Genomic DNA, 20512 nt, shown 5'->3' with positions numbered 1-20512 from the left:
TTTAATTCAACTCTAATATGTGGTTGTGAAGGAATTCTTTTTATTGAACAAAACTGATCCTTACATGAATTCAGAACCAAAGCTGAAGACTTTACAAATAAAAGTAATTAGAGCACAGTAATTAAACTGTTAGCAATAAAACTCTTAGCATACTATTGGAAAGACAGAATGTGACCTAATTACTATTTATTTTTGTGTACATCATCAGCAAAATTGTTACAACCTGCTACGTGTTACAACCTGCATGTACACTCCCATGGGAGCGTGTATGGCTGATATTGACAAAGCTGCACTTTGCCTTGCACAATGATAAGAATTGTAAGAACCCAGCCTGAACCTGAGATGAAAAAATCCCCTAACTCAATGGATAACCACAGACTGCTTTTGAACTGCAGTTCATAATTAGAACTAAGGCAAAAAAACCCCCCAACAAACCCAAACCAAGCCAAAACCAAAACGGTCAAAATCAAGACCCTTCTTCTTGAAATCAACATCAGTGTGGGCCAAACAGAAGCTGTTGAATATGACCCTAAATACCCTCAACTCAGTCCTGCTTCTTTTCACAGTAAGGTATGTAAAGGCATTATACCAATGTAGTTGAAAAGTGGTTCTTAAATGAGGTCAGATCTCAGATTAAGCTAAATTTGTGGAAAACAACCTATGATCTGATTAATTTTACTAGTTGAAAGTTTGCCTCCTATCAGGACACATCCTGATTTTGTTTTATTTTGAATGAGGGGTATACTAGAGCATGGAATGATCCAATAAGGCAAGATGTAAGTTGTTGTTCCCTAGTATCATGCACAAGGCTATCAACAGTGTAACATTTAAGACAATGTATCCTAGCCTGAAGTTTAATATCCTTTAAAAAAACCTTTAACAAATGTGAGAGACAAGTAGGACCTCCGATTCGCTCTGTGTCAGCAACACTTCTCTCTGATGTGCCTCTTTCTGCATTGCCTCCTCTCTTAACAAACTTCCTACCCTGGGACAGGCCATTCTCCTGATTTCAGAGAGGGGAGTCAGAGTCTGGAAGTATCACTGTACACGCTCCATGTCCAACAGCTAATGTGGCTTCCCTGCCTATTCATAGAGCTGGAAGGCATTTCTAGAAGGTATCTGGTTCAGTCTCCTACCCAACGGGCTAGACCCAGGGCTAGATCAGGTCAGCCATGGCTTTACCTAGCTGAGACTTGGAAAGATCAGCAAATGGAGACTCTACAATCTCTCTGGAGGACATCTTCCATTTCTTCCATGATCTCAACTCTGGTGGTGCAGCTCTCTGTGGGACACAACACTTTAATGAAATTATCAAAGTTTAAAATGATATAGAATCAAGAAAAAAATCCTTCCCTCTTCCCATCACTATTCACAGTAGTAAGCTTCATCGTTAGGGTTGTAAATTACCCCTCAACATGAAACCTAGGACAGGGAAGAGAAATATGGCCCCATTTAAACTCAGAAAGGGTACTTACACTCTATGGTAAGAACACAAGAATAGAAGGGAAAATATGTCCCTTTTTATCATTTCATAATTTTACATTGCAAAGAAAAAATATGTATTAAAAAAAAATATAGGTAATACTATCTTCTTTCTTCTGCCTCCCTAATTCTCTTCATCCTTACTCAGCCTAGCCAATTGGCCAGCATGTTTAGCACTGTTTTACGTGTGCCTTGTTCTTTGATATGTTCCCTTTGCTTTAAAAAAAGAAAGATAAGAAAAGAAAAGAAAAAACTTAAACTAGGATCTGTGGCAGTGCTCTTGATAGGGCTTTTTATGAGAATGTCAAAGTTTAAAGTACCCAGCCATTTTAGAAAGCCAATGTATACAGAGACTGGTGTGGAGCAATAACTTTTGAAGCAAGACCAGCTGCTGATTGCTATTGTGATCATGGGTGGTCAAACTCCAAAGAAGAAATCTCTTTATCAAGAAGCTGCAAATTATATTACTGCAGAAGGGTTTGAAGCGTTTTTTCAAGTAAAAGCTAGCATAGCAGTACTGGCTGTCCTTCTGTGGTTTGGTCTTTTAAGCATACATTTGTCTTTTCTGTCCCATCTTTCTCTTCTAGCACAAGTACAAGTAACATTTTTGGTACATGGACCAGTCTCAGGTTTCACTTGCTAGTGAAAACAATTAAGCTGATTTCGAAGGTGGGTTTGGAGGGATCAGCCATCAGATCCTCTCCAAATATTTGTATAAGCCCTAACAAGCTAAGAACTTAATATTAAGAAAAGTTTCAATTGTTACTGTCATACAAAAGTAGTAAGAGCAACACAGAAGAGCAAGGGCCAAATACAGATTGACTGATTTGAACAGCAGTATAGGGAATTTGAAATTCAATATATAAAACTTCAAAATTATTATATCTTTCAATATATTTATCAAGGGGAAGATATTGAATTAAAACTTCATTGTAATAATCTGGAAACCTGTGAAAATAAATAAATAAAGTCTTTCAGATGGCACCAGCCACATGAAGGATGAAAACCTGTCTCGATTTTCAGATGTGTTGTGAGTAGGGAGTTAGATCTCACTTATGAAATTGTTTCACGTGCCTGTTACCCTGCCACAGGAAGGTGTGCATATTCACAGAAGCCCATAGAGACTGATGGGCCAAGATGCTATGTTGATACCTCAGAAATAGGAAATAGGAACACTGTGCTAACACGGAGCTCTCCAAACACATTCTATAACTCGTGGATCAGTGACCACTGTTTGGGCAAAACCCAGTAAGTTTGAAGTAGTGTTGTTCCACGGTGAGGTTACATACCCAGCAAATATTATCCTTCCTTCCTCCCTCCGTTTTCCATTGTAAGAAAACACCTCCCTTTTTGCTTCTTTGTGTAGTCCTTTTCCCTGGACTTTCCTTTCTGTTCTTATGTTCCTGCATCCCTGTTTATTTCCTTCCACTCCCTGCACCCCCCCCCCCCCCCATGTTTCAGCCTCCTGACTTTCCTTCAGAAACATTCTCTTGCACATCATTTTTCCTCCTCTAGAGAACATCCTGTCTCGTACACAGGTGAGACTACAAATATTCATTACTGAGGAATTGTTCATCATTAACCTAGAACATAAATGACTTGTATATGTATTGTTTTCCTAGAATTACTAATGAAAAGGTAGTCTTGGATGACAGAAAAAACAGAGAGTAAATAAAGGGAAAGGCAAATAGAATAACCAGAAGAGAAGAAAAGTGATCTCATGCTCTGGTGCCTTTCTCAATTATGAAGTACATTGTTACTGATGTCATTAAGGTCAGAGAGGGGAAAAAGAATGTATTAAGGTGCATATTTGTTGCTAATAAAAGTTAACAGAATTATGAAAATACTTTTCTTTTTTGGCCAAATGTATTAGTCTGTTTTCTATGCAATATATATTTTTCTGTGTGTGTGTAAGTAGAAGTGGTGTAGAATGAAAAAGATCAGGAAAACAAAGGAACCATAAAATGATTATTTAGATTGCAGATGAGTAGAAAAATACATAATCTGGGATCTTTAAACACTGAGTAACAACACAAAACCACTGACAAATGCAGTAACAGCAAGGCAACACCATTATTATTACTGTGGCATTGTAATCTCTTCTTCAGAGATATCTTCAAGCAAAAAAACTTTTTATAAATTTATAAAACAGTGATATTCATCCACTGTTTCAACGTCTTTTAATAATGGAAAGAAGGCAATTATAGAAAAGCTTAATCCTTATGGGTTTTGGTAAATTGTTGGAAGAGAAGTGTATTAGTAATACCGCTTGAAATTAAACCATATAGATTCTCAGCATCTTCCACATGAAGATTCCCAGCTTTCCGTATGTGTTATCATCCCCCAAATCCCTCCTGTCTTTCTGGGGACTACACTGGCAGCCTCACCCTCACCATCCACGGAGCCCTTGCAGTCTCCTGACTTCTGCTTCTGGCCTCCAGGCTAAACCTCACACATAATTAAACAGTTGGTTGGTTTAGAGGGTATTCTCTGCAACTGCAGAAGACCTGCTGCTGCCTATCTATCTAAGTCACAGAGCCCGAGTGGTTTTAAGCACAAGGAATTACTGCCTGTCTCTAGACAAGGAGTTTAAATAATTGGCCACTGTGTTCAGTCCTCCCATGCTTTTCAGGAAAACACAGATCCTGAATACCTGGCCTGAATGTGAATGAGAATTAGAAGTCTATGTTCACATTGGTAGTTTTACTGGTTTCATATTAACAGTACAAAATGCATCCAGTACCTCCTCTTCTTTTTATATTTTTCCTCTGCTGAAGGAAAATAATTTTCTTAGTTATCTCTCTTCAAAAGCTGGATGGGAACAGTGGGAATAGTGTCTGCTCCTTCCACTGGTGCTATCTGATAATCAGGATGGGGGACAATTGTTGTGGTATTTGTTGTACTGAAGATGACATGTGGCTACATTCTGTTTTGTGCCTTATAACCTATTGTCTGCAACCCCCCCCCCCCAAAAAAAAAAACCCAACCAACAAACAAACCAAATCCTGACTGTGAATTGAAGGAACCTGCGTATTTTGGAAGTGGACTGAATATTATCCTAACAGAGCCTGCAAGGACTAGGCTTTTTTTTTAACTATCTCACTTCTTCAGAATGGGATCCCTCAAACTGGTGTTTGAGTGCGGGATTTCCTATAGATCTCTGCAAAATGGCCATGTGGAAAAGAAAATATTACTGAGCAAGAAGAAGAAATGTGGGTGACAAATTCCAGTTGTTAGATGTTTCTCAGAACAATTCTGCCAGAAGAAAATGAAAGAATTTTACTTTTTATATTTTGGAAGCACTTCCTAAAGCTGAGCCAGCCAAAATTCCTCCATCTCTTCTAGAAGTAAATAACCATGATTCGAAAGGTACTGTGATTAAGCTGTGATTTGGAAAAACATGGCTCTTCAGTATTTTCTATTCTCATATACTTTCTAGAAACAGGACCTTGGTGAGGAAAGTAGTAGTTCATACAGATCTCTAGTTTTTTACTGAGAATGTAAAAAAAAAATGCAGCAATTAGTTCCAATTTTACTTGTATCTGTCTGCTTTCTCCCACAACAGACAACATCATGTAATAACTGCATACAATGTGTTCATTTCACTTATGTCTCTCTCTGGGCTTTCCACCTAAATTTATACTGTTTATAGCAAACAGCCAATCTTGAAAAAAAGAGTGAAAAAGTCAGCAGTTTGTATTGTGTTTGTTTTTTAACATCTACACAAAAGAAAGAGAAATAGATTGAATCTCAGTTGACAACCAGATGTATAAAACACATGCATTTTCCAAGACCATCTGACTGTAGAGCTATTGCCTGCTTATCCAGAAGTAATGCCATTCTTTTCAGCTGGCAGCATATGAATCTAACTTCTCACTAACATCAGAAAAAATCAGCTCTGTTTCTTACTCTATCTCCATGTCTCTTCTGTATTCAGCAATATGGGATATATTATTAAATGACATCTAAAGAGGATAAATATTTTTAAAAGTTTGACAAAGTTATTAGTTGCTCTGATGGATTTTCTACCACTGCATGTGTTAAAGTAAAGACCGGATGTTATTATGAAAGTTACATACAATTACAGTTAGATACAAACAAGAATTAATTCAAAGAACTTTTACTGTGCGAGACAGTTACAAAATAATTATGGTCTCTCTTGGCTATATAATACTATTACAGGTCTTAAAAGATGCTGCAATAGCTGTGTCTTACAAAATAAGTTTTGAATTTTAGGGGTCAGACTGATGACCAATTACAAATCTGCATGCAGTATTATCTGGAATTTATCAAGGGCTAAACTTTTACATACAGATAGTTACCATGAATCAGCTGCCATGAAATAGCTGGGTGAATAGTTAGTAACTGCATTATCAATCTAATCATCTAGAGAGAATGATAACAGTTTTGTTGAAGGGATAATTGTGCATCATTATTAAGAACAAAATGCCAAATATGGAGAGCAAATGTGGATAGTTAAAAGTTGTTGGCATTTTAAATATTTTTTTTTAAATATTATACATATTTTGCCACAAAGTGGGATGAACTTAATATGAGCTGGCTGTTAAGTTGTCCTTTTTGCAGTACCCAGTTTCTTGTACCTCTTGACCTACCTGGTCTTTCTAGGTCTGAATGTTTCAAAGACTTCTGCATCAAGTTAATTTGATGCATTGTCAGTGGTCTTCACTTTGGTGGAATTTTACCAGAACTGTTGCCTCTGATGGTAAAGTCTTCCAGGCATTCTGGCTATTTGCAAAACTTCTTTTTTATTCTAACCCTACATGAACATGAATGCTACATAACTTGAAGAGGAAAGAAAATCCAGACAACTGTCTGTCTTGCTCAGGTTGAATATGGACACAAACCCCCAGAAGTGTGGAAATAACTTCTATGGGGAGAAGCATCCTGTGCCCCTACAGGCTAACACTCAGCGTTCAGCACTTTCAAGAGAAGTTTCAGCCTTCCCTACGGATTTTAGGAAGGAAAAAACCCAGTAAGGAAGACAACATGCATCTCAAATTCAACTTCGTATTCTAGCTCAAAATCATAGCATTGAATTCAGATACTCTTACCTGAATAGATCACATACTCGATGAATTTTTGCTCCTGATTGCTACCATTAGAGAATTGCATTAAAGACCTTACCGTTACTTCAGTGCCAAATTATGCCCCTGTCTTGCACAGGGAGTAAAGGAGCATGGATTTTTCTTCTTTGCTATGCACTTTGCATAGAAAGAAGGATAAATGGAGTTTCCTTTACCAAGGGAGTACAGGAGTTGTTCTCTCCCTGCATTCGAGACACAAACTACAGCAGCAAGAGGTGGGGTATGCTTCTCTCTGTAGCTAGCTGCTTTCTGAGAGAGGGGAAACAATGCATCATTTTAAGAACCCTTGTCCTTTGTGGCATCTCTCACGGGAAGGCTGCAGCCCTGCACATACATGCAGAGCTCAACAAACTGTGGCAGTCTCGGGCTCTTAGTCTGCCACACTTCACGTTCCCTTACTCCATCAAAAGAATTAACAATCGAAAAGCACCAAGAAGTTGTTAGCTGAGGCATAGCAAAATGAAAAAGCATAATTAGCCCATACAGGCAGTATAATGAAAATGTGTGAACAAATCTCTGTCGCAGAAGGTAGATGAATGAAAGGCTTGTGTGCAGGACCAAGTCATCTGTAGGCAACTTAAAGTAATTTAGATTGGTGTTTTGACCAACTCTGGCTGCAAGAGGCATTAAGGGCACTTATGTGTTAGTCTAATTGAGGTTGATTCAGCATTTCTTCTGCAAACATTTGCTGTATTTTAAAAGCCTGGTGGTTGCAGCCGCCAGTCTGGGTTAAAACCTTAGGTGCAGGTATTGGCACAAGACCTCATCCTCTGAACAAATGAGCCCCCCAGTTACTGTGGGACTAGGAGGAGCATCTCTGACTTAGCACCAAGGAGGTGGATGATGGCTAGCACCCCTCCTCAGAGCACAGCGCTCTAACCTCTGTCTGAATCCCTCCTTTAGGGTGGAGGAAATACAGCAGTAAAAGGCAAAAGTAGCACAGAGGTGGGGACTAATTTTTAAATTTTCTACCCTTATCATTATGAACTTGCAAAAAATAATTCAAGTACATTACAGTCAAACTTCTAGGAAGTCCTGGGAAGAGGCTAAGTCTATTTGCTCAGATTAGACTTCCCAAGAGGAATCCAGTTTAGTAACAGTCACATACAATGGCTACGTGGAGGTAATGTGGATTTACGCAGTGGCCACCAATCTGCTCATCTGGAAACAAACCCAACCCCAAAACATACACATAATGCTTCCTCCTAGGTAGACATCCCCAAATAACCTAAAATTGCCCGCAAATTTCTTAAGATCATGACAAGAACTACAAAACTAGGATTTATTATTTCGTGGCAATTACTATTAATATAATTGCTACCATTGGCTTTTATTTGCTTCCTGGATTTTTATACTTTCAAGTTTGCTCCTCAGCCATAACAGCATGCAACGTCTTTTTTAATCTTAAAGTGGAGATTTTCAGGTCATCACTTCATTACAAGAGTGGAGGCCTCAAAAAACCAACTCAATAGGACAAGTTACAAAGTGGAGTAATGAAGGGTAATAACAGAAGTGACTGAATTTGATAATGAATTTGGACATTTCAAAGCCTGCAGACCAAGAGCACCCCCCCCCCATTTTGACCACCATTGAACTTATTTTTCAATAATTTTGAGTTGGTAGAAAGTAGAAATGGAAAGCAATTAATTAAAAATATACTCAAACAAAACAAAGTTACTTTATGCTATAGCAACTCAGACATATCTCAGTCCTGCTTATGCTGATTTGTTGTTTCTTTGTTCCTAACTGACGCACTTCCTTTGTTTGCTAACTGTAATTCGCACTTCAGAACTTGAAGTAGTTTTCTGATCTGCAGTTAATACAACAATTTGGAAGCTACTGATAATTACATGGTAGAAATAGCTGTTAAACAGCTATTTTGCATGGGATCTTTTGTCTGCAGTTTATGTTTTTGGTAGCATGAAGCATGGTGGTGTGAACAAAGAAAAATGAGAATGAAGAGACATAAAGAATATACAGTTCTGAAGGAAAACAGGCAGTGAGAATGTTAGGAAACTTAGGAAGGTTTTAAAGAAAGAAGCTAAAAGGAAAACAGTGCATGAAAAGTGAAATTCAGACTCTGAAGTAAAATACAGATACTTACCTTTAATATATATAATGGTCTACATTTCATAAAAGAATGGTAGGTTTTTTTTCAGAATATGTTGCATTTAAAAATAAGTTTTTAGAAAGGTGAGTTAATCATTTCAATATATAATAACTTTAAGCAGCTATGAGACTATGAAGACAATAGCTGTAATATGCAAATCAGTGTACTGATCTATAATTAGGCTAAACGTGATATTTTTCTATTTTGTAAATTTGCTTTTGTTTCTGTTATTGAAGTATCAAAAAATTTTTATTTTAAAAGAAACTATCAATTATTTGTTCAGGGGCTTAGACGGGTGATATAGACAGCATTTGAAATGGTTTCTGACTGAAGATCAGTGAAAACAAAATCATAAACCAGCTACCTTTCAATGCAACATTTAACTCCTATATGTCTTTTAGTATAAATTTTGGTTAGTCAATAGAGGCAAAACATACTTCTTATTATTTTTTAAGGGAGATATCCACAACTGCTGACTTTATTGGCTAATAACTACTTTTTCTAAGCTTAGGTACAGTAAATAACCATAAAGTTGAAACAGGATGTTTATACTCAACATAATCTCATGCACATATATTGTATGGTAGTTGAATATATAAGTATTTATGGAAATATACATATTCCTACTTACCCAACGGACAGGAAAGGCTCCTTTGATTCAAGTCTGTCAAGTGAATAACAGAAGTTTTAAATATATATATATTTTATTTCAAACTTTTATGTGATGAATTTACAACAGCTAGTCTCACTGTCAAATTTACTTGGCGACCAATATACAATTTAACATCAATAGAAGGGCCTGCCTGATCTATTATGCTAGGAGCTTAACATGGAAAAAATCCCATTTACCTAACTGAACTTTAGTTCAGAAATCAAATATTTACAAAGCAGCACAGATAGGCCCTTTAGATTTCACAGATTCAGATGACTTGTGCAGGTATTTACATGGAAAGTCTAGAGTGAAAAAGTAATGTTTTGTCCTTTTTTTTGCATTTTTCATGTAAAAATTTTTTTCTTTATGGCCATGATTTAGGGAAGATATTGATTTTTTTTTTTTTTTTTACATTAAACATACAATTTAGTATGGGTGTAAGAACTTTCCCGATTTGAGGACTTCCACACCCATTTTGTTTGCTTTCCAACATCCTCTGTTCACATGACATGGTCACTTCTTCATCGTGAGAACTTCTGGCACATCTGCCACAATCAGCCTTGCGCTGGAGCTGGATGCCACTGGTTTGGTAGACCCAGAACCATGCCCAGTTCTAAACCCAAGTGCTATTGAAAGTGCTGTTCTCCAACTCCCTGCTGTAGCTGCTGTCTCTGTGAGGAGCTGCACCACTTGCACACTGGCAGGAGTCACTTCTACTGGTAGTTTTCACCCAACGAGGATAGATTTAAAAATCTTTGTCTGTGTTATTGTACTGTATTTCTGCTCCAGTTCCTGGAACTAGCTGCCTTTAATTTTGTAGTGTGTCCTGGCTGCAGTGTGTTTACTAATATCAGCTGCTTGTTAGGACTATTAGCATGTGACTTTAGGGTCCTTTATAAAAGTATTTAAAGCAAATTTACAACTGAATTGTTTTGAGAAGTTACACGACATGCAAATGATGCAAAAGTTCTCTGTTGTGCTAATTTTCACTGAGAGTACCGTGTTAGGAAGAACAGCAAATAAAAACCCCAGGTACTTAATGTCTTTTTGTAGTCTTTAACAAAAGTGTTTCTAACAAAGCAAAGTCTCTCATATCTAGAACTGAACATTTCATTTGTGATGACCCCCTCAATCTGAAACCCACAACAGAATACCTGAAATAGAACTGTAAACAGGACTAATTGTAAATAAAAGTTCTGTAAATAATTTGTCAGTATTTTAAAAATGAACCTTTCCTGCAAGTCTTCTTTGTAGAAAAAAACAAGTACATTTGTAGTTACTATTGACTTAGCAAAAGTTTTGTCCAAAAAACTCACAAACCAATAGAACAGTTTAGTTATTGCAGTCTATCCAGAAGGGTATTTACAAAAGGTGAACTTGTTACTGTGCTTTTGAAAGGATTATATGATTTTGTCTTTAATTGAAAAATACTGCATATCACCTTCTTGCAAAACATTTACTACTTCTTTTCCACTAGTGGAAATAACTTAGGAGCCTGCCTTCATTGACAATGTCTTCTTCCAATGTACTTTAAACCTAATTTCCTGGGGTTAGATTTCCAGCAGTGGTAAGGACAACTTGTATAAGGCTTGAGGAAAGACCAAAATGTATCCGAAACATAATAACTTTTCTGTTGTCCTCATGGCAATACCTCACCTTTCTATTTCTTTCTGGGGTTGTGATCCACACTGAAGTAAAAGAATAGAAGAGGGGATCACTGATAGCCTTGTGTATACCTGGAAGCACAGTGAAAGCCCACAGCTGGGTGTCCCCGTGCTCCAGGGGATGCTTCTCCAGTGCCAGTGCTGCCATATATACTTTCCTTTGCAGACTGCCATGCTTCACACCAAAACCCTCATAGCACCAAGAAAATCCTTAGCTTGGCATCCTCCGTGTGTAGGCAGTACTACCAGAGAGCAATGAAGTGACAGGGCCCTTCATGCATGGGGTTGCATGCTTCTCCTGCAGGCTCTGGGTAGCCACCCTGCCAGCTTCACGGACCAACTTTTCCTGCTGTGGATCACACCATTACAGGAAAACATCTGCACCATCCTTGTAGTTTCTCTCTGGTGTATGAGGAAAAGCCCAACTAGTGTTATGGGTTTGTTTCCTGTTTTTCTGCTTAACAAAATGAACCAGACCTGGGAAGTACCCAGTGTTTGGCTTGAGAGATTAACTATAAGCAAAATGAGCAAAGAATGAAAGCCTCAGAACATATTTACCCACTTCATAATACAGAAATTTTGTAATGATAAGAGACCTGGCACTATACTGATGAAGGACACTGGTAGATTTTTACTTGCAAATGAAAAGTGTGTGATAGAATGCCCTGTGGACAAAATACTGCAATTAAAAATCTATTTGAAATCCATTCTCAAGATGGAATTCAATTTGATTTAAATAGTGCTGCCCTAGGTTTGACCCCTCTCTAGTATGTTTGACTAAATGGTTTTAGATAATTTGCTGCATTACTTTAAATTAGTTCAAGTGTTCCTCATAGTAAAGGAATACAATTATCTGTTGGCCTTTTATTTAAATTGGTAATTTACTATATGGCAAATTAATATAAAGGTTTTAAAACTGCAACACCATATGAAATAGCATCCTATATCATCCTTACTGGTGACATTTATCAATATATGTTACAGATTTTTTGCCTTTCTTTTCTAGCCTGCAGTACACAAAATTCTCCGGAGTTTTCAGGAAGTCTTGAATAATTAAATATGATACCTCAAAAAAAGTGATCCTGATAAACTGTGAGAAGGGCTGTCATAAACCTTCAGGAAAAATGTTAAAACAGAAATTTTCTTTCTTGTAAAAACATATTGAGCATGCAAGAAATACTAGGTTGGACAGTAAACAAAGGGAATAATGTTTTAATTATGTAGGAATGGTAAAGAAGCTAGAGTGATCAGGATTTTTCTTTCTTTCCTGAAAAGGTTTTCCCATCACAAAACTTCAGTTTGTCAAAATGACAAGGCAATACATCACTTGAATAGGAGGGACACAGTCTAATCGGTAGCATGACTGGGACATGGCAAGCTGAGGTTGTGTTTCCCTTTGATTCTGAGCTAAGATTTTCTGAAAGGTCTGACTTTCTTATCTACATATCCTGGATAATCTTTTGCAGGAGGAAAAAGGATTTTTACACTATATAAATTGCTCAATTAATATCAGTCACTGTAAACCAAACAGGCATAGGCAATCAATTTATACCCATTATACCCCAATATATACCCATACACATTACAGTACTGTCACACTCTGTGTTTAAAACAAGGACCCTAGAAATTTCCCATTTAGTATTTCACCCCTTGCAACCTGTCTTGGAGAGACATTTACAAGATCTGATTAACATAATTGTGTATTTCATGATTTTCTTTGCTGCTAATGCCAATTATTTAAATCCCATCTTTGACATGGACTGAACAAGTAGATGGACAAATTTTTCAAGGTTTGAAGACAAACATACAAGGAAATGTGACTAGAGTAAGGGCATGTGTATTCCTCTTTGACTTGTAAACAAATCATTTAAGGACAGGAAGATCCCAAAGTAAACTCCACTTTCCTTGCATAATTCTCCTAGTAAGATTACAGGCAAGATGGCTTTTTATATCTGATGCCCGACCCAAGATACATAAATCAATATCATTTCTTGTTAAGGAATCCTTGCCTCTCCTTCCCAAAACCTATTTACAGGACAAAGTGGATAACATTTCTAAAAATATCAGTGCTGTACACAAGCAAATGAATTTTAGCCAAGCATTCTCCAAGGCAACTCATTATGAATCAATATATTCTTCCTCATGGTGATCATATAATTTAATCTCTAAGGAGTTAGTAAGAAAAACATATGGAATTTAAGGCATTTGTTAGGATTCTTATTCTGACTTCTTAATATAACAAAACTGTCTACCCTGATACAGGGAAAATGATGGTCAGGAACCAAAATTTTTTAGATGAGTCACTATTTTGGGGTACAATCTTCAAATCAGAATTCCCAAGGAGGATAACCAGAGTGTGTTGCTGACATCACACGTTTTCTGTTTGCCTGTAAAATGCAAGAATAGTGACTGCAGTTTTCAGGGGGACTGGAAGAGTTAATACCTCTAACAGAAATTCAGAGGATTCAAGCTTTTCATTCAAGCCATGTTGGAAAGTCAGGCCAACTAAAAAAGCATTTTGGACTTCAGTCGCTTGATGAATTGGCTGTATAGCGTTAATGTATATTTTGTATGATTGATGTGGCTGACATTTACCTGTCAAGCATGTCTATCTCTTTGCACTGTAGAGCATTAGGAACCAAAGATTTAGCAAAAATATGTGAAGTCAAAGAATACTGAGATTTATAGCTTGCCCTGTTTGCCAATGAATTTAATTTTTAAAATTATAACCAAGGACAACTCAAAGGAGCTTTCAAAAGAAACTGAGGTATTTTGCCATTCACAGTAATCGACCAGGGTTGCATTTTTCTCTGCATGTTGACTTCGTGGTTTGAAGTCAACAGTCATTATTGATCAGAAGACATCTTCCTTCAGAAATTTTTAAGCAGTATTGTTCACATTTTGTCCTCTAATTCCTGTCCTTTTTAAAGCATGCACATTATTACTTTTGGTAACTCCCAATATTTGTATGCAATGCAAGCAGTACTAATAAAAGAATAAAAGGGAAGAAGCTCATTCTGTCTTCTGAAACTTCCATAAATATAATTATAAACATTGGGAAGTTTTATTAAGAAACTTTGTCATATCCTGGAATAGATAAATGTTAGACCAACTGTATAGAAAATCTAATCTCTCAGTAGTGTTTCAGAAGCAGAGGGTATGGAGGAATAATTTACAGCTTCATGTCAACTTTTACACTTGTTCTTAATAAATTTAATAAGTTCAACTTCCAACTGATGGTTGACATTGCAATTGATGACTCTGGTTAGAAAAACAACATAAACTGTATTCTTTTCACAACTATTGTGTAATATCAAATACTGTATTAATATGGAAATATGAATGCCCTGGGAAGTTCTATTCCACAGAGCTAAATGCTTCTGTTATTTATTGAAACATAAAAATTCCAGTACAAAATGAAATTCATCCCTCAAAGCATGGATAGAAACTAAAGTACTGCAAACTCAAAATGTCATTTCTCAGTGCAAACTTACTCCTTTGACATGATAACTGACTTAGTGGATAGAAGAAGAAACAGATAATAGGTAAGACTTAGCCTGATTTTTAAAGCTTTTGATAGTGCCTTATATAAAGTCTCATATTCAATCTGGGAACATATGATCTAATTACCTTAAGGTAAATACACATTAAGCAAAAAAACCCCAACGTGCGCATACACAAATGATTATGCCAGTGAGAAAGAGGTCACATTAAATACTCGGAACACTCAGTGCTATGTTTTGTTCAGTTTTGGTTTGCATAAATGATTTGAACAACAAAATAGGGACTATGCATCTAAAATAGATGACAAAAAGCTGGTTTTAAACAGTCCAGTGAACAGAGTTTGATAAATTGGAGAAATAGTCTGAAATCAGTGTAATGAAATTTAAAAAAGAAAAAGTAAGTCCAGTGAGAATTTGAGAATAAGAGCTACTTTATATGTATATGGAATGGAGGATAACTGGCTAGGTGTTGCAAAAAAATGAACTTCAAGAGAGCAGGAACTGAGTAGCAGGATACTGTTTAGTGTGGGAATATGCTAAAACATCTTTCCTCAGAGCTGATGAATCCCTCAGCTGCTGTACTGTGCCAGCTTTGGGCACAGCATTTTATAACAGGGTGGACTTAGAAGGAGAGAATCGAAGGAGAGAAATTAAGAGTTTAGAAGATGAGAAGGAGCTTTAGAGTAATGGAAATGCCATATCAGGCAGAGGTTATTAGGTCCTCCAAGTATCCTCTGTGAAATAGGTGCTTCTATCTTGAAAATATCAGCTGGAGCTGATGCTTCCAACTCTGGGTCTTCCTGCTAGTGATCTAGGAGTTTCTGTCATTTAGATCCTTTCTGCTCCACGACAAGAAGCCTAAAGTTTCTGCACATACAGACCTTAGGGACTATCTTCCTGCAACAGCTCACTAGAGTCACAGAACATGAAAGGCTGGGACAATCACTAGATGACAGAGGAGGAACCAAGTAAAAAGGCTACCAGTCTAAATAAGCATGCTTGTAAGCTATTGATGCTTCACTCCTGAGAAATAATTTTTACCATGTAATCCCTTGCTGGTTCCATCTAATTCCCATTTTGAAAGAAGTCTTTAGCATTCAGGACCTGCCAAGCAGGTCCTAAATCACACAGGTGCTTTGCAATATCTTCTCCAGGGATGTTTCAGGTTAACTTCCATTTCAGCCTATTTTAAATACTGACATGTCCCAACATCTCACTTGAGGTACAGCTATCATGTGAGGAACACAACTTGATGCTATAACACAAGTATGTTGTATGTTACAGTAAAAACTGATGTTGCAACTCACACAGAAATACTTTAGGTTCTCCTTTGTTCTGCATTTTTGTTCTTTATCTCCTCTGAATCATTGCAGTGGCAATGAGCAATGTTCTTCAATCAGCACATGCTTCATCTCTTCTATTCTCAGATCATAGTTAATCCGAATTTGATTAAAGTTCATAACTAGAATATTTAAGTCTACTAAAACTAAATTTTGCTAATTACTGAAGAATTTATTCAATAATTAAGCTACTACACTAGTAAGCCCTCTAGGGATAAACAGAGGTTTACTTCAATAAGGTTATCCCTTTGGCTACCAGAGTGTCTATATGCAGATCTATATATAATCCTTAATATATATCTAGCCACTTAAAGAGTACTGCAAGACAGTATGCATTCTGACTGACAAAAAATATACAATTTTTCTAATATCTTATGATTTCTGACAATTTTAATTATTTAACATTGAAAATAACTTAGATAACTTCTTGAAGCATCAGGTTTTCCCAAGCCCCATGAGGAAAAAATTGCACCCTAAAGAAGTTAACTTTCCAATATATCTGTAGGTGATGTGGATCTTATACAACCTAATTTCTGGTGATACAGAAAACTGAAATTATGGTTGGTCCCAGTGAGAGAGCATGGTTAGAGCGTTTTCTGTCTCTGAGTGCTTGCGCTTACCCTAGGTTTGGTTTGCACTAATGCAGTTACTCTGCATTTAATATGCTGCAAGATGGAGCTGCTTTACCCAGAGTTTTGAAGTCAAAGGAATGGAATATTTGGCTTAGCACATATATCATATGATTTTTAAGCATTTTATATGTCCAGACACCAAAAAGGTATATGCAAAAGTATCAAGGGTTTTGGTTTTGGTTTTGTTTAATTTAAAAAAAAAAACCCTGCAAAAATCACTGGCTATTGATGTAGTACATTTCATTTAGCCAGTTCTACTTAGCATCTAAGCCCCTGATAGGATAGTGCCAGAGCACTCTGTGCAGGAAAAGGTTTTCAGGGAACACTTAGCATAGGATACTGTCTGCAGTACCCGATGTCAAGCTGTCTAACCTAGCATGCTGGCACTGTGCACTGAAAACCAGATGCAATCTCATGGGGGTTTTCAAAGTCAGCCCAAGATAAAGCAAGGTTTGTCCCTTTTAATTTCTTCTGCCTTACTCTATAATAGTTTTGTTACAGATGTACATAGCGTATGACCACATTTAGCTAGTTTCCTAGCAAAATCTGAATCTTGTTACCTAATTTGTAAACATCAAATTCTTGACATAAGTACAAGTTTCAGAGGCTCCTAGGATTTATTTCCACATGAATTAATAGGACAGATAATCTTTAGCCATCAGTTAGCAGAGTATGACTGAATAGTCTGTCTGGAATTATCTCTAAAATTTGACGGTTGAAAAACTGAATAAAAGGTATCTTTCAATACAGGGAGAAAGTGCTTTAAAGAGACTGCCTCTTCCCTATGCTAATTTTCACAATGGCAAGAGGCTTGGATGAAACATAAATCAGCATATGCAAAAGCTGGTTTTGATATACCAGTAAAAATGTACTTTGCCATGTTGGATACTGAGTGCGCTACTGTTACAACACATGGGATGGAAGGGTTTTTGTGTTGTGGTAGGAAAGGGAGGCATGGGGAAGAACAGTAAAGGAAGTAGTTTCCAATAATCCTCATTAATGGGTGGCCTAAATTTTAGGCAGCAAGAAGAGAGGAAAACACAAAAGCTCTAAGTCATCCGACGATTGTGTAATAATACAGGGTTTTTTTCAGAGACCTAAAACTAAAAAATAGTATCATATCCATCTAATAGAGTTTCAGTAGGTGATGATAGTTTGTACCTGACTTTGCTGTATTTTCGCCTAGGAATCCATAATTTACAAAGACAACATGAACAGTAGCATGGATTCTCATGGCTGAGATAAATAAACTAAGTTGTGACTTGGAGAGAAATTAATTCAGACTCTACATATGAACACCTTCTTAGATAGTTATGGACTACAGTTTCTTCCCACACCACCCAAGAGAAGTCTCCTGAAGCCAAACGGAGTGATAAGGAAATGAAACTGAATTTAATCTGTACACCACATCTGTATGATGTTTCCAGTCATGAAGAAATGAATGCTTAAATTCAAAGTAAGATTCTTGCAAGAATCAAGAATAAGAATTCATTTTCCTTCAGCTAAGAACACTCCTAACTCTGATCCCCTTCCCAAACTGAAAACATGCTCAATTTGGTACCGTTGTTCAAGTAAGCAAAGGAAACAAACTCTGGAGAATGAAGCAACTCCATGCCACTGCTGTCAATTTTAATTTGCTTTTTCCTGTGATATGCTAATAGTTGCTAAATTTTGAAAAAATCTGTGGTCCCAATGAAAGAAAGAACTTTGAAAAAAATGTAGTGGTGTACTTATCTATCTACCTTAAAGCCCTCTTTCTGAGAGCTTTAATCATTCTTTGGATGAAGCTGATGTCACCTGACCCTCTTCTCTAAATCAGAGTAAGAACATTCGGGTCAATATGTACTGGTCTAAAAATGTATAGAATGAGTTCATCAGGGTGGGCTGAACAAAACAGTGTTGACTGATCTAATGCACGCAATCAATACTACTTTACTGCATGGCTATTTGTAGTCACAAATAGATGAAGGTTAATGCAGGCATTGCCTTTGAGGATCCCAAGGGTAGAGGTTTAATCTCCTTTTCCCTCAATGACACTACTAACACTTAAAAGTAGTTACAGGAGGGCCACTGCTCTGACAATGTATGATTCATGTGTGTCATGCTGTTTCCTAGAATAATTTCACTCTTGCAAGACTGAAAAATACAACATACATTTTTATGCCAATAGATATTAGAAATTGCTCATTTCTTAGGACTCATCATAAATTCACACACATTTATGAATACATTTGTTACTTTTCAGTAAAATAGCCAATGCTTTTGCTATAAGTCCTGGGAATACCGACAACATAATCTACCAAAAAGGCATGCAATTTGTAACCTATTCTTTAAAAAATAAAATTACATTTGACATTATGCACCAACAGTGCTATCTAAGTATTGGTCCTGGCAGGCTGGATAACATAACTGGAGACAGTGTACTCCAAAACTAGCAGAATTCACCAAGAAATAAACTTGTGGGATAATTTAATTGTTAATAATTCACTGCATATTAATATACTGCTATTGTTCCTCTGTGTTGCACACAGCATAACCTTCCATGCTATTTGTAATCTTACTTAACAATCCATTTTCTCTTAAACTAAGTATACTTTAAATTTCTTCTTTCGATATTATTCATAAGACTTTAAAATATATAACAAGTTACAGCCTCTCATTTATCCATCCTTCCTTATTTATTCTCAGAATACTAAATCTATAACCCAGCATCATATTTCTATTGCTGTTTGTAAGCCACCTAAACTGTGCCCTTGCAGTACATCAGCAGCTTCCAGGCTGAATTACAGCCTTCTATACAATTAGAGGTGTTACATTATGTGAGAACCGATGCCTAATTATGAGCCCACAAAGTGGTGCTCTGAAGCACAGCCTTCCCCTGCATCTCTGATTACTGCTGCAATTAAGGGTTTCATAAATTCCTGAAAATGAAGAATCCTGCTGTTCATTTGAGATGTTAGGACAGGCCCTTCTCTATTCTGTGTCATGAACCCTATGTCCTTACTTTTAAGACCTCTATAAAGTTAATAAGACAGTTACCAAACAGCAGTGATTGCAAAACCGGATACTATTTCTATGATGCCTGCTTCACTAAAACTCAAATGTGGAAAAATGACCATGGTGCCTGGTTTCTGATTTTTTTTTTAATATGCTGTAGGTACTACCCTTTTTCTTTTTAAGCTAACTGAAACACAGCTGAGTATCTACAGAAGACATCTTCTTTCTGCTAGAACACACTGAATCCAAATTCTGATTATTTCTTAAATCAAAAGCAAGAAGCCATACAGTAATAAAAGGTAGAAATCTCGCATGTAATAAGTGATAGGAACAGGGATCAGACTGTCAAGATCTAAACTGAATGAATGACTGAAAGTATTATTTCTGTTTGCCTGCAGGTGAAACCATCAATACTCTGGATCTTTTAGGAATTTATTTTTTTGAATTATAAGCCAAACTTTTTTCATTTGTATTAGCAAATTCTTGGATAATGAAGGAGTCATAATAATTTCAATGCCATCAGAAGGTTGTGAATATGTTTTCTGTTCCACTGTGGTATAAACAGTGATTAAAAACCATGAAAAGAATAAGATGGTTTTACAGTTAGTTACTTAGCTGTAGTATATTGCTTCAGGTTTCATAGGAGATCAAAAAAGTAAGAAAGAAGATTAAACACCAGGAAAAAAAAAAAAAAAAGCAATAATAGGAGAACAGGCTATTCTTCTCCAAACTTGCTAATCTCTGAGCATGAGTGTGATTATGGTGTCTGGGCTTCTGTGGAAGAAAACAACATCAGTCATGTGATACCATATATCGTCTTCTACAAGAGGAAAAGTACTGAGCTAGGAAAAGGGATGCAGCTCCTCAGCAGATGTGTGTAAATTGGTGTCACTGTCTTCCTCTTAAGAAAGAAAAAAAAAAAACTGGGAAAAGACTGTGTAAGTCTAAACAATAACTTGAGGGGAGATGGGAACAAAGGCAAGTACTAGTCTTTAAGTCTATCTAGGACATACTTTAAAATGGATCT

General features: G+C 36.7%; 1 protein-coding gene across 11 annotated transcripts in view; it reads right to left on the bottom strand.

Annotated features, from left to right (window-relative positions):
* Window positions 1-20512, bottom strand: part of RALYL (RALY RNA binding protein like) — a 402380-nt gene that overhangs the window by 50316 nt on the left and 331552 nt on the right. For 8 of the 11 annotated variants that reach the window (XM_069779585.1, XM_069779591.1, XM_069779592.1 and 5 more), the window contains one exon: window positions 9329-9361. The exons of the other annotated variants lie outside the window; for them this stretch is intronic. In XM_069779585.1, coding sequence (XP_069635686.1) covers window positions 9329-9361 — 33 coding nt within the window. The remainder of the gene's footprint in view (window positions 1-9328; window positions 9362-20512) is intronic. 11 annotated transcript variants of the gene reach the window in all.

The sequence above is a fragment of the Haliaeetus albicilla genome, chromosome 3, assembly GCF_947461875.1.
Source record: "Haliaeetus albicilla chromosome 3, bHalAlb1.1, whole genome shotgun sequence".
Taxonomy (NCBI): Eukaryota; Metazoa; Chordata; class Aves; order Accipitriformes; family Accipitridae; genus Haliaeetus; species Haliaeetus albicilla.
The sequence above is the reverse complement of the archived record's forward strand: the minus strand, read 5'-3'. Positions and strand labels throughout refer to the sequence as shown.